General features: G+C 45.3%; 1 protein-coding gene across 1 annotated transcript in view; it reads right to left on the reverse strand.

The window, feature by feature from the left end:
• PTPRB (protein tyrosine phosphatase receptor type B) overlaps positions 1 to 15,189 on the reverse strand; it is a 135,388-nt gene that overhangs the window by 30,484 nt on the left and 89,715 nt on the right. The window contains exons 18-21 of the mRNA XM_055118539.1: positions 14,542 to 14,823; positions 7,001 to 7,279; positions 6,264 to 6,413; positions 3,134 to 3,377 (exon numbers count right to left, since the gene is read on the reverse strand). Coding sequence (XP_054974514.1) covers positions 3,134 to 3,377; positions 6,264 to 6,413; positions 7,001 to 7,279; positions 14,542 to 14,823 — 955 coding nt within the window. The remainder of the gene's footprint in view (positions 1 to 3,133; positions 3,378 to 6,263; positions 6,414 to 7,000; positions 7,280 to 14,541; positions 14,824 to 15,189) is intronic.

A 15,189-nucleotide genomic window follows, 5' to 3' on the forward strand; every position in this document is an offset into this window, starting at 1 on the left:
GGGCTTAGCAGATACACCAGAGGCCTCTTGCATGTGGGGCTCCCACACGCTTTGAAAGGCGGCTGGGCCTTCTCTTCTGGAATGTTCTCTCACTCCTGGCATGCTTTCCGCAGCACTGAGCCAAGTGGAGAGATATAGGAAAGCTGTGTTCTAGAAAACAAATATGCACGGCATGAGTTGATTAAGCTAAAATAAGAATGTGTAACTTTTCAAGGAGCAGCTTGACTCCTTCCCGTCGTTTTCAGAAACGTTTAATGAGAACTTCCTTTGTGCCGGGAACTTGCCATATTGTCTTCTAACCAACACCATGGCTGCCTTCTCCAGTAAACCATGTCTTCTCTATGAACTCTTGTCTAGCAGAGAGAGTTAAAAATGAAACAAAGGCTTAAGATCCAGGGGGTAAATGGAGGACTCCTGGGATGACAGGATTGGGTCATGTGAAAATGAAGCTGACCCAGTACCAATGTGCCTGGCCAGAGGTTGACAGGCAAGGTGGGGGTGAGGCAAGGCTGAGCTGACTTTTGTAGAGAACATACACAGAAATCCACCAGCCAGAGGAAAGGAAGGTTGTCCAGAGAGAGTGAAAGAATGTGCAAAGCAGGAGGAAAAGGCAGCTCAGATAGAGAAGGGAACACCAAGTATGGGGTGCTTGGAGGGCCCGCTCGGGAGGGAAGACGCGTGCTGAAAGTAGGCTACAGACCAAATGACAGCAATTCAATACTTCTACTGCAAACCACAACACCCATAAGGCGAGAAAGCAAAAAGGGAATGCCCTGCCACTGAGGTGGGGTGGGATTGGGCTGATGGGGTGGGGGTGGTGGGAGGGATACCAGGATTACTGGTGGTGGAGAATGGGCACTGATGAAGGGAGGGTACTCGATCATTGTGTGGCTGAAACGTAAGCATGGAAGTAAGTCTGTAACTGATACTCCATGGTGATTCATAAAAAAAATTAAAATTAAAATTAAAAAAATATATAAAAATACAAAAACAAAAAAAGAAGAAGAATGTGCAAAGGCCCAGAGGTAGAGAGAGAGGTGTGTTACATTTCAGGGAACTCTGGGAAGTGAGAAGCAAAAGAACAGAAGGTTGTCTGGGAAATGGTGGAAGACACAGATGGTGAGGTTGCAGGAGGGGGATGTCAGCTCATGGCAGCCCGCTCTGGAGTCTTTACTTGTTCCTGGAAGTGAGTAGGAACCCCTTGGAGATTCCTTGATCTATAGAGATGACTGGGTTCCATCTGTCTCCTCCAGTACATCTCAGGACAACTCTGTAATGTTCTGCAGACAAGGAAAGTGAGGCTTAGGAGCCTGGATTGCCGTCTACTGGGCAGGGCTGGAGGCAAATCCAAGGCCTTTCTGTCTCAAATGGAGTAAGGAGTCCAATTCTTTCCTCTCACAAAACTGTCACTGTCATCCCGTTGTTCATCGATTTGTTTGAGTGGGCACCAGTAACGTCTCTCAATGTGAGACTTATTGTTACTGTTTTAGGCATATCCAATACGCCACGGGTAGCTTGCCAGGCTCAGCCGTGCTGGCATGATACTCTCGGTAGCTTGCCGGGCTCTCTGAGAGGGGCGGAGGAATCGAACACGGGTCGGCTGCATGAAAGGTGAACGCCCAACCGCTAGGCTATCACTCCAGCCCTCTCTCACAAAACAAAGAAAGAAAAAGAAAAGGAAGAAACCAGCATCAAGTTTCCAACTTACAAAGGGAAAATAGCTCTTGGGACACTTGCTCAACTTTCCCTGAGCCCTGCTGATGGGGGTGCGGTGCCCTCTTCTGAATCTGACCAAGGAGTCCCAAGTTCTGAGCGCACATTTCTTTGTTGGTTCCATGCACTCGCCTCCTTCAGGCAGACTTCTACGATCTCCTCCTGGAGTAAACCTCACCGCCAAGTTTATGTGTTGGAAGTGGGAAGTCCCTCTTTTTGTGGTGGGACGGTGTTTGAATATTATCTGCAATGAACTATTATGAACTACTTTATGAAAATAAAACATATAAAAATTGCAAAAAAATAAGAAATAAAAAATAAAAAGTGGGAAGTCACCCCATCTTTACTGGGGGTGACAACAATGAGTTTGTGAAATGTCCTGGCAGCAGTAGCTGTTGTGCAGAGTTCCTCCCACAAATGAGTCCGCTGCCTTAGGAAAACCACTTGCTTGCCTTTGCTAACGTTACGTGTACTCTAATTTAGAAGCTGGCAGAAATGGCAGAAATTTCTATTGAGATTCGGGGTGATGCTCAAAATATTTAGGAGTAAGACCTAGGCACCAACCAACCCCAGTGGACATTGACTCATTGAGGACCCGACTGAGTTTCAACACTGCTGATCAACACAGAAGATCCATCCTTCACAAAAGTACTACTCTTACATGCCTGTAACCTTATACCCTATATACCACACACACACACACACACACACACACACACACACACACACACACACACACACACACACACACGTTTGGGAATCTCTCCGTTCCTGCATTCCTGACAATACTTGCTTTGTGGGAACTCAGTGCAGAGAATGAACCTGCAATTTTCTATGCCTGGAAGGGGTTGCTGACCCATGCAGTGCTTCCTGGAGTCACACCAAACAGCTGCTTCTCTTTGTCTGCCATCTTAGTGGGAGGAGAGACTCTCTTATTATTCCCAGGGTCTTGTCCTTCAGAATTCTGTCTAGACTACAGAGCTCTTTCATCTTTTGATGTCTCAGAAAGGAAATAACTAAGTGTATCCCAGTTCTTCCTGAAAGTGAAAGACATAGCCCCATATTTTCTTGACTCTCCCTAAATGCAATATCCTTATGTGGGCATTTTCACAATCGCTAACTTGCTACATTATATGATTCCTACCCGAGAAGTTTTAAGAGAAAGAGCAATCTAGTAAGACCTTTCAATACACCACATAATGAACTTGAGCACCTGTCCCAACTTGATGGCCTTCATGGTGCATTGCCTGTGCATGGAGGTGGGAAGAGATTCTTTTATAAATTACTCAGGAAAATTTACAGAAGTGTGGAAGTGTAGGTTATTAATCTACAGAAGCTCATATTCATCAGATGCCCAGAAAATCCAATGCTCAGAAATGTAGCCTGTCCAAGCTAGCAAGATGCAGGTGATACATCTCACCTGTACGCAGTGCGTGGTTTCAGTGGCCCGTCACAAAATTTTTGCTCGTCTGGATCACATTTTCCACCCAGGCTTTCCATCTCTGCTCCCAGCTTAATGTTAAAACTCTTAGAGTTGCTGTCGGGACTTTCGGCACATTTGCTGGCAAAGTAATCGGTCTGATACACTTGAATGGAGGCATTGTGTCTGTACTCCAGGTAGGAGGGCAAGGGATGCTGAGGTTCAGGCTTCAGGTCCTCACTGCCTGGAGGGAGAAAAACCCACAGTGAAGCACTTTCGTGTGACTTCAATGATTTCTAAATAAATTTCTAAGGCTACTTCCTCACCCTCCACCTCTGTTTATCTCCAGAATACAGATTCTGTGATCTTAAAGATTATCATAAAGTTCTCCTAATGGAATTTAGTTTAATTCTTTTTTCCTAAAATATAAAAAATATATAAAATTCAACGCACACACATACTCCATCACTTTTCCAGGAATTTTTTTTTAAAATGTGATTTGTGTGAGGTTAGTTCAGTATGAATGATTACATGGCCCACAACTCCAGACAGTTGGGCTCTCCTCATTGGAGAGGCAACCCGCTCAATCAGCTCCCTACCTTGCCAATAATCATTGTAGCTGAGCTCATAAGGAAATCCCTATGACCTGGAAATAGGGAGAAGATAAGAGAAATCAAGTCCAAGGCCAGAGCGGCGGCCCCACCAAGCATGTTCCACATGCTCCGCCAGGTCTGATAATTGCTGTGTCCAGCTCTATTATCTGCAATACTGTTTAATCCCAGCTTGAATTTGGCCCTTCATGCAGAACACTTCCCAGAATTCTTCCCCTGTTCACCCAGCCTCTTGTGTGTTTTGGCACCTCATACTCGTTTTGATGTTGGCTGGAGGAAAACATAATTAGGAAGATAAATATTATAAAGATTGGATGCCATTGGCAATGGACTTCAAGGAGTGGTAGCATGGGGGCTTACTGCGTCCTGGATTCCTGTTGAATAGAATTTGCTCCTGGGAACATTATCATGCTGGCAGGAGTTGAAAAGGCATAGTCTTTTCAGGATGAGCATATAGGCTACAAATGACATTTATATGAGATTGTTATATTAGAGGACCAGGGAAGTATAGCCCAACTCTATGGACATCAAGGACGGGAACCCACCAGGCTGGAAAACACGAGCCAGCCTCTGTGATTAGACTTGGGGCAGGGAGAGTCACTGCTGTATAGTCATGTAGTGAAACATTCTCTTCATACTTTGGTTTGTAGTGCTGGGGAGGGAAACTCACATACATAAGATCAGCACTCTGCCAGTTAGCTACATCCCCAGGTCCCAAACATTCCCCCCACCCCCTTTTGGTTTTGGGGGCCACACCTGGAGGTGCTAGGGCTTACTTATTGCTCTGAGCTTAGGAATCACTCTTAGTGGTCCTTGGGGGTTGGCGAACAAATCCTGGTTGGCCATGGGCAAGGCAAGTGCCTTAATTACTGTACTATGACTCCAACCTCACCAAACATTTTTCTCTATTGCTGCCTACTTTAGTCCAAAATCTTTCCACAATTTACTTTCCAATCAGAAGGTATAAGAAAATATGAGAGGACCGGAGCGATAGCACAGTGGGTAGGGTGTTTGCCTTGCATGCGGCCGACCCGGGTTCGATCCCCGGCATCCCATATGGTCCCCCAAGCACCGCCAGGAGTAATTCCTGAGTGCAAAGCCAGGAGTAACCCCTGAGCATTGCTGGGTGTGACCCAAAAAGAAAAAAAAAGAGAAAATATGGGATAACCTTGAGGTTACTTAACTAATTATGCATAACCAACTCTAATATAATTAAATAAAATGTAAAAACATACAGGCTGTTAAATACCTAGGGAGACTAACATACCATTTAGCTTAGAAATTTTGTTGTTGTTGTTGTTTCCATTTTAGGTCACACCTGGCGATACACAGGGGTTACTCCTTGCTCTGCACTCAAGAATTACTCCTGGCAATGCTCAGGGGACCATATGGGATGCTGGGAATCAAACTTAGGTTGGCTGCATGCAAGGCAAACGCCCTACCCACTGTGCTGTCACTCCAGCCCCTTAGCTTAGAAACTACTCCAACATTTGTCAGGTTATAGGTTTCCTATTATCCACAAAGGGGTTAAAATAGGATGGATGTGCTTAAGAGATCCTAGGGCTTGGGGCTGGAGTGATAGCACAGCAGGTAGGGTGTTTTCCTTGCATGCGGCCGACCTGGATTCGATTCCCAACATCTCATATGGTCCCTCGAGCACCACCAGGAGTAATTCCTGAGTGCATGAACCAGGAGTAACCCCTGTGCAATGTCAGGTGTGACCCAAAAAGAAAAAAAATCCTAAGACAGCACCTTAAACAATATTGAAATGACAAGAGATGTAAAGTATATTAATGTCATTCCGATACAAACATCTGGTTTCAGAGAAGTAACACAAAAAAGCCTCCATAGCAACAACTCTGGGACCTACAAATGTATAACTTCTGCAGGGGGTTCTGATGAGAAAATATCTCAAAAAGATTCCAGTCAGGGTTTGAATGGAATACTAGAACTATTCCCTAGCATTTACTTAGTCTGTATACACTGGAAATTAGATGGACACTGAAAACTCTAGTGGACTAGAAAATGAAACATCTACAAAAAATTCAACAGAGTAAAAAGAATTGCCATTCTTGGTCATGCTTTCCCTCTTTTAAGTGTTGGAACATTTCTGAGAATGGGTGAGCCATTTGGGAGTGTGTGGTTAGTTGAGGTGTTGAGGCAGGGAGTGTTGAAGAAAAGAGCAGTGGATAGTGTTGAATGAGTAGTGAGGACCCCTGGGTGAATCATTTTGTGTACTTCCAACAGCGCCTCGCACATACCAACAAACAGCTCAACAATGATGACTGTGATGGCTGCTAACAGTAATATTCAGCCATTTAATAATAAAAGCCAGAGGCCAACAGGCTTCCAATAGGCTTTATTTTCAAAAGATCCTTGAGCAATTTTCTGTTATCTTTCCCTCCCGTCACCCAGCAGAGACATAAGCATTCTCCAAATTTGTCTCAGTGAGAGGCTCCTCGGTGACCTTTGAGCAAGCCCTCCCTGTCTTCCGGGGGAGCTAATGCATGCTCACTTACCATCGGCCTCTCTCACCACCACTGTGAAGTATTTCACAGCTCCGTTGGTGTCGCTGAACCAGCTGCAGTTGAAAGTGAAGTTGATAGAAGATTTGCTAATTAGCACATCCTTTTTATTCACACGAATGTGTGGAGGTGGAGGAGGGGGGCCTGGAAGAAGGAGCGGGGAAAGAACCAAGAAGGGTCATGATCTGCTCTCACAAGGAAATAGTCAGTGAAATGAAGGGCCCGGTGAAATGAATCCCTCTCCTTTTATCTACATTTAAGTGGCTAACTGTGTGTGTGTGTGTGTGTGTGTGTGTGTGTGTGTGTGTGTGTGTGCGCGTGCGCACGTGCGCATGTATGAGGCTTGCAAGCAAGATAGCCTCCTCCTCTGAAGGGAAGAAGGCAGAGGGAGTGACATGCCAGAGGCACATTAAGCCATAATGAAAGAGGCCGCTCCCCAGCAGGATTTCCTGAAGTTGGAGCTTCGAATTGCTTAAAAGCTCCATTAGAGCTAAACTCTATCAGGCTAAGTGATGTATTTAAATACAAGCTCCTTCAGGTGCTGTGAGACCATTTAACATGTTTGCTGCCAGGCTACTTTATACACAGAAATATTTCCATATCCTGGCAGCTGTCAGGTCCTCTCTGCCAAGGGACGAGCTTAACGTGGGAAGATGGTCCATAGGTGAAGAGGGTGATGGGCAGGCTAGAGAAGGGCGTTCCTTCAGGGACCACTCCCCAGGGACACTTACGGTCAATCATTGTGATGGTGCTGTCTTCCACCACCTCGCTGGTCACGCCAGCTGACTGCACCTTGATGGACACCAGGTATCTCTTATGGGGCACTAGCATCATGATGTTGAGCAGAGACTTCTCTTTCTCCAGCTTCCTGGAGAACTCAACTTCTTGGGTGTCCATCTTCCGGCATTCGATGCTATACCCGTCAAAGTCGGAATCGGGCGGGATCCAGGAACAGGCAATGGCTGTGGAGTTCTGTGGCCGGCAGTGCAGGTTTTGTATCTTGTCTGGCTCTGAGGGAGAGCGAGGAGACCTTTTGGGAACTAGGAAATACCTTCCCCACTCCAGCTCCTTTGAATTCAACTACTTCTGGGATCTAGAGCAAATCATTCTTACATTTAATTCAGAATGGGTTTCAAACAGAAAGTTCTCGAGGCTCTCCCAGGCAGTTTGGTCTGTCAGACAATTCATTTTATGACAGACTTTGAAAACTCAAACACTGATTTCCTGTCTTCTGGAAGTCACTCTGTGGTGGCATAATTGGAAACACAAACTCACATCTGGGGACTGAAACCTGGTGTGCGAAGTCAGTCTCCGAGAAGTGAAAAGCGTGGCTTAAGGCTCGAAGGGACAGCAGAAGCGAGCAGGCCTGGATCCTGAGCAGGACCATAGCAAAGCATGTCCACCCAGCTCCACTCAGCAGCCGCTGGCTGGGCAGCCCTGGACATGTGACGTTCAGCAGTGCTGGGGGATCGTGTGGTGCTGGGGACTGAACTAGAATTGGGTGCATACAAGGCAAGTGCCTCAACCCCTGGACTCTCTCTGGCCCTACCCCTGGACATGAACCCCATAAAAATAAATAAATAATTCTCTGAAGTGCGGCATGGTCAGTATGAATTCAAATTCTAGTTGACAGCTCTGCTCATATGTCTCTGCCCCACATTAAACACAGAGAAAGGAAACAGAGCTATTTCATAAGGTTTTTGTGAGGATTCAATGATTTGAAACATGCATTGCCACCTAGAACAGTGGCTGGTATCACAATGGCTCAATAGATAAACTTTTTTACATGAGGAGATTAAAAAGTGTTGAGGACTCCTTATCCTCTGGGCCCAGGCCTCTGCCACCTCCCCCATTTCTCTGCCAACCTGGATCCCACATCCTGCTCAGGCCTGACAGGGCCCTGGATGCACACGCGCATGCCAGGTTGACCCATCCCTTCTGCGTCACTCAGTTTTTTTCCTCCTGAGACGGCCTCGCTCAATTTGGACTCAGAGAACTATAACTGATTTCATTCTGTTGTTGAGAATGACACAACAATGAGTAACCTGATTCAGTCAGAAAGGAAAAGCACTTGTAATGGACCATGCAGGTGGAGACTAAGCTTTGTGGGGCCCTCAAGAGCAACACGCCCACTGTCTCGCATTGTGCCATGAGGCTAAATGTGCGGTTTCAGATGAGTTGTTGTTAACTTTAATTTTAGTAGCTGAGCTATTTAGAGAGAAAAGCGTGAGGCTAAAGAGACCCCACTTCCAACCCAGGAACTGCAGATGGTCCCCTGCACACTGCCCGGAGTGATCCTTGAGCACAGAGCCAGGAGTAAGCCCTGAGCATCATCACTGGATGTGGCCTTCAAAACCCAAATAAAATGGAAAGGGAGGGGCACTGAGGTGCTTGGGGGACGGAGGTGGGTACGGGGGATGGTTGTGGTGTTGGAATACTGTGCATGGAAACTATCGTTAGAAGTATTGGTGAATCACAGTACCTCGATCAATGGAAAAAATTAAAAGAAAAAAGAAGAAGAAAAATTGACCTTGACCTTCAGTGCTGCTTGCCTCCATCCCAGCCGTCTCACTGGGTATAGCCCTGGTGTTCCTGAGCACGGCTGGAGAATCCTCTCCCCCCCAAACCCCCAAAACTATGTAACAAAAAACAACAGAGAAGAAAAATCCTCAGATTTCCTACATGTACAATCCAAGAGACTCTGGTTCTGTGTTTAAGTCTATATGGGGGTGTGTGCTATGCTGGGGTAACCTCTGTAAGATGCCTCGGACTTGCCCCCTTTCCAGAATCAAAGGATCCTTCAGGCTCTGGAATTAATTTTTAAAATTAGATTTAGATGCCTTTGTTCTTCTTTCCTTTCAGGAGTCAAAAGCATGGCAAAGAGTAAATCTGAAAAGGTTTCCCACTGCTCCAGTAACCATAGCACAAAGTACAAGCACAACACACAAAGCGACAGCTCTCAGCAGTGACCAACCAGCTCACTGCATCCAAAAGGTTCCCGAGGCACATGGATCATAGAATGTGGGTAGAGATTTTAAAAAATAAGAGAGGTCTGGGGAGAAGGCTCAGAGCACCAGACTGCTGTCCTGGCATGTGAAAGCCCTTAGTTTCATTCCTGGTAGCAACTATGGCCACTGCCTGGTGTGACCCAAATGGGCCCCACCCTCAGCACTGACAGCCCCACTGAGTGTCGGTGGGAGTGCCTCCCCCCTGCACCCCAGCACTGGGCTCTGCTGAGGAGCACCTCTCCACAAGAAGGCAAGAGAGGGGCTGGAACGATAGCACAGCGGGTAGGGTAGGGCGTTTGCCTTGCATGCAGCTAACCCAAGTTTGATTCCCAGCATCCCATATGGTCCCCTGAGCACCGCCAGGAGTGATTCCTGAGTGCAGAGCGAGGAGTCAGCCCTGAGCATCACCAGGTGTGACCCAAAAAGCCAAAAAAAGAAAAGAAGGCAAGACACAGTTGTTTGACTTGAAGAATACTGAAGATAAGCTGGACCAGCAGCACTGTGGATAGGGCGTTTGCCTGGTACATGGGTGACTGCGTTCAATCCCCAGCACCCTGTGAGGTCCCCCGAGCCCCACCTGGAATGGGTCCTGAGTGCAGAGCCAGGAATAAACCTTGAGTATCACTGAAGGCAGCCCCCAAACCAAAAATATGAAAGGAACACTGAAAAGGACAAACGCACTTCATGACACTGTTATTTCATTACAGTGCTGAGTTTTTATGGTCCCCACCACAAATGTCATCCTTTCCTCCTTGCCCTACCTCCCTTGCTGCCCCAAATTACAACTGTTCCTTCATAAACTCTATAGAAGATTTGGCTACACAGTTTTCAGGGTGCACTGATAAATGAAAATATGATGCTGCTTCAAACATTATTTAAAGATTTGTCAGACAATGACAGCATAAGCCCGCATGTGCCTGCAAGGTAGGAAGATGGGGCTTGTGCTTAGAAGAGATCAGCTTGTCAATCTAGTAAAAAAGAGATCAACAAATGGGACTACATTAAACTAAAAAGCTTCTGCACCGCAAAACATACAGTGACCAGAATAAAAAGACTATCCACAGAATGGGAAAGGATATTTACACAATACCCATCAGATAAGGGGTTGATATCAATGGTATATAAAGCACTGGTTGAACTCTACAAGAAGAAAACATCCAACCCCATCAAAAAATGGGGCGAAGAAATGAACAGAAACTTTACCAAGGAAGAAATACGAATGGCCAAAAGGCACATGAAAAAGTGCTCTGCATCACTAATCATCAGAGAGATGCAGATCAAAACAACCATGAGATACCACCTCACACCACAGAGACTAGCACACATCCAAAAGAACAAAAGCAACCGCTGTTGGAGAGGATGTGGGGAGAAAGGGACCCTTCTTCACTGCTGGTGGGAATGCCAACTGGTTCAGCCCTTCTGGAAAACAATTTGGACGATTCTCAAAAAATTAGATATTGAATTCCCATTTGACCCAGCAATACCACTGCTGGGAATATATCCCAGAGAGGCAAAAAAGTATAATCGAAACAACATCTGCACATGTATGTTCATCGCAGCACTGTTTACAATAGCCAGAATCTGGAAAAAACCCGAATGCCCCAGAACGGATGACTGGCTGAGGAAACTTTGGTACATCTATACAATGGAATACTATGCAGCTGTTAGAAAAAAGGAGGTCAAGAATTTTGTAGTTAAGTGGATGGGCATGAAAAGTTTCATGCTGAGTGAAATGAGTCAGAAAGAGAGAGACAGACATAGAAAGATTGCACTCATCTATGGTATATAGAATAACAGAGTGGGAGACTAACACCCAAGAACTGTAGAAATAAGTACCAGGAGGTTGACTCCATGGCTTCGAGGCTGGCCTCACGTTCCGGGGAAAGGTCAACTCAGAGAAGCGATCACCAACTACATTGTAGTCGAAGGCCATGTGGGGGAAGGGAGTTGCGGGCTGAATGAGGGCTAGAGACTGAGCACAGCGGCCACTCAACACCTTTATTACAAACCTCAACAGCTAATTAGAGAGAGAGAACAGAAGGGAATGCCCTGCCACAGTGGCAGGGTGGGGTGGGGGGGAGATGGGATTGGGGAGGGTTGGAGGGACGCTGGGTTTACGGGCGGTGGAGAATGGGCACTGGTGAAGGGATGGGTTCCCAAACTTTGTATGAGGGAAGTATAAGCACAAAAGTGTATAAATCTGTAACTGTACCCTCACGGTGATTCTCTAATTAAAAATAAATAAGTTTAAATAAAAAAAAATAAAGTAAAACATTATCATAAAAAAAAAAGAAGAGATCAGCTTGTGCACAGTTCATTACAAACGGTCTTCTAGGAACTGGGTGTGGCCCCCGTCTCCCTCACAGTGCCCTGATACGGAACACAATCCACCTCCCTGCTTAGTTACAGCCCTATGTCCTCAACAATCACAGCTTTGAAACAGCATTTCTAAGCCACTGAATTGACTGTGTGCCATACAAATGTGTGTCCTTGTTAACTAAATCACAACAGGTTAGATGAGGATCACTTTACTTTCCAACCAGATATTTTTTCCTATCATATTCTTTTTTCAGAATATTTTTTTGGAGCCCTCCCAAGTAATGTTTGGCAGACCTGGGGGGTCAACCTGGTAATACTCAGCCAATAGGACTGGAGTTTCAGTGCTCGGGCCCTGGCCCATTGTGCTGCTCAGATCCTGGGGTGCAGGGGATTAGTCAGGCCAGGGGTGCCAGAGTGGGGGAGGGCGAGGAGGTGGTATCAGGGACTGAACTATCTCCCCAGCACTGGAATGCTTTTTAAACTTCTATTTTGCTTGACCCAACATAATTTTGCAATTTGGGGTTTTCTGACCCCCCAAACAAGTCCAGTCCCAATGAATGCGGTCCTCAAGATTCCATCAGTCACTTCTCGCACAGCTCGGTACTGAATGCCTCTGAATGTCTCAGATCTCATCACGGACATGTCCCGTTAATGAACATTATATCTGTTACTGAGTAAGAATGCTAGCTTGAATTTCTAATTTCCACTCCCTATTTTAACCGTAATTGTTGCTTGTAATGGCACTTCCAGGATGCATTACCTTTGGGTAAAGTCACACAGTGACTTTACTTGCCCCTCTTCTATAGGGACTCTTGTCTTTATGTGCCTTCCTGTGATCTAGAAAATTGCTTTGCACGGTATTGTTTGCACAAGAGACATTACAGGGTAGTCTTTATTTTTTGGTGGTGAGTCCTAGATCCTTCAAAGTATATACAGGGACAGGGTGGGGGTGGGAGGGGAAAGGTCAGATTTTAATCAAATTAATTTGGGCTGGAGCGATAGCACAGTGGCAGGGCATTTGCCTTGCATGTGGCCGACCCGGGTTTGATTCCTCCGTCCCTCTCAGAGAGCCCAACAAGCTACCGAGAGTATCCCGCCCGCACGGCAGAGCCTGGCAAGCTCCCCGTGGCGTATTCGATATGCCAAAAACATTAACAACAAGTCTCACAATGGAGATGTTACTGGTGCCTGCCCAAGCAAATCGATGAGCAACAGGACGACAGTGACAGTGACAGTTATCTGACACAAGAAGCTACATAGTCTGGGTATTGCTAAAAAAAAATTAATATTTGAATTGCTACCTTATACTGAAGAACACTTTCTTTGAGGCTGATTGAATCACTCCAACATTTCTTTGGGAAGAAATTCACAATTGTTTCATTGTTTAAGTATTTTTATTTTGGGGCTCTGTAATAATACACCCAAACTAATCCAGGTATATTTGATTTTTACCTTTTCAATCTATTCTCACAGTAGTGGCTTTCAACCACTAATTTGCAGAAATGCCCTGCTAGTCCCTGGAAAGTTTATTGCTACTTATCACAGGGGCGCTGGGCATGGGGCAGCATGGACAATGTGAGCACATGACAATATGTGAGTACAAGCCGGCGTACACATCATTGTTTGCTATCTTTACCAGTTTGCAGTTGGGGAAAGAAAAAAGAGTGGAAAACCACTATCTGACATTATTTTATCCTTTATTATTTATTTATTTTTAAGAAGGGAGAGTTGGGACATACCCAAGCAGTGCTCAGGGGCTATTCCTGCTAATGATTAGGGACCATACGTGGCGCCGGGGATAGAACCTGGACCAGTCATGTGCAAGGCAAGTGCTTTGTTCCCTATACTATTTCTCTGCCTCCCACCACTATCTTAAATGCCAATCTGATGTCATCTCTGCTGAAAATCCTTCAGTGACTCTAACAGACATGTTGTTGTTACCAAAACTGTTACCAAAGTAGTTACCACAGTGCTACAAGATTTCATAACCAGATTCCCTCAATCCTCACCTCTTATGCTGTGGCCAACAAAACTCCTCTCTGTTCTCATTCCCTCTTGCTTGGTCTTGCGATGTTCTTTCTACCTAATCTATTTCATACTTCGTTCTCTATCTCCTCCTCATAATCTTACTCTTTATAGATTTGATATAAATAATAGATTAGGATGTTTCTACTTCTGAGAAATTCTTTCCTAATGACTTAGGTGCTTCTGTCATGTATTTTTCTAATGCCAAATATTTCTTTCATGACATCCAGGATGTAACTGTCTTTAAGTGTACAGTGGGCCACATCCAGAGATGTTCTGAAATTATTCCTGGCTTGGTGCTCAGGAGCCATTCCCAGCAGTGCTCAAGGAATCATTCAGTACTAAAGACAAAACCTGGGGTTTCCACATACAAAGCTTGAATGTCAGCCAGCTATTCAGCTATTTCCCAGGACCTATAATTGTCTTCCTAATGCTAGGAGGATCTCTCTTTCGATTGCAAGCTACATGAGGAGAGAAATGATTTATTTCCCTTTGCTATTAATGTCTGGACTGGAGCAATAGCACAGTGGTAGACCGTTTGCCTTTCATGCAGCCGACCTGTGTCTGATTCCTCTGCCCCTCTCGTAGAGCCCGACAAGCTACCAAGAGTATCGCGCCCGCACGGCAGAGACTGGCAAGCTACCCGTGGCATATTTGATATGCCAAAAACAGTAACAATAAGTCTCACAATGAGAGATGTTACTGGTGCCCACTCGAACAAATCGATGAGCAATGGGATGACAGTGACAGTGTTATTAATGTCTAATAAATAAACACAACCATATAGACAACTCCTGCCTAAATTTAAACCAGACCAACTCCCAGGTGAAGCTGTGGGTTCAAATCAACCGCCATAAGATATTATAACACATACTTTCATCCCACTCCATCTGAACCTAAAGAGGCAAAATATATCTTACTTGTCCTCACGGATCCAAAAACTGGTTTGCTGTAGGTTCTCCAGGAATCACCACTCACAGTCTGGACACTAAATTGATAAGATCTTCCTGGACGAAGACCATACATAATGCGTCCTTCTGACTTTTTGGTGCTGTAGGGGTTGAAGACAGTGAGTGTGTCTTTGGGAGACCACTGCAGCTCAAAGTCATCGTAGTCTGTCCAGTCTGGGGGTACTTTCCAGGTGATGGCTAAGGATGTGTTTGCAACATCCGCAAAAGACATAAGACTTGGAGGGCTTGGAGCTGTATGTAGGAGAAAAGGAAAAAATCACAAAATCACACCTGGCTTAAAAATAAACAAAATCTGATAATGAGCAATATTGGACAGGCCTTTATTTTTTAATCATTAAATTATTTTGGTCATGTCTGATGGTTCTCAGGACTTACTTCTCTCTCTGTGCTCAGGAATTATTCCTGGCAGTGCTTGGGGGACTATATGAGGTGCTGAGGCTCAAACTTGAGTGGGCCTCATTGTAAGACAAACACTTTGACCCTTGCACTATCTTTCTGGCTGGACAGACTTTTAACGTATTTTGTAGAAATGAGACGATATAACAATACAAGAATAGAAGCTTCTACTTATAGTGTTCACTATGTATATGACACACT

Source organism: Sorex araneus, chromosome 10 (genome assembly GCF_027595985.1).
Source record: "Sorex araneus isolate mSorAra2 chromosome 10, mSorAra2.pri, whole genome shotgun sequence".
Classification (NCBI taxonomy): Eukaryota; Metazoa; Chordata; class Mammalia; order Eulipotyphla; family Soricidae; genus Sorex; species Sorex araneus.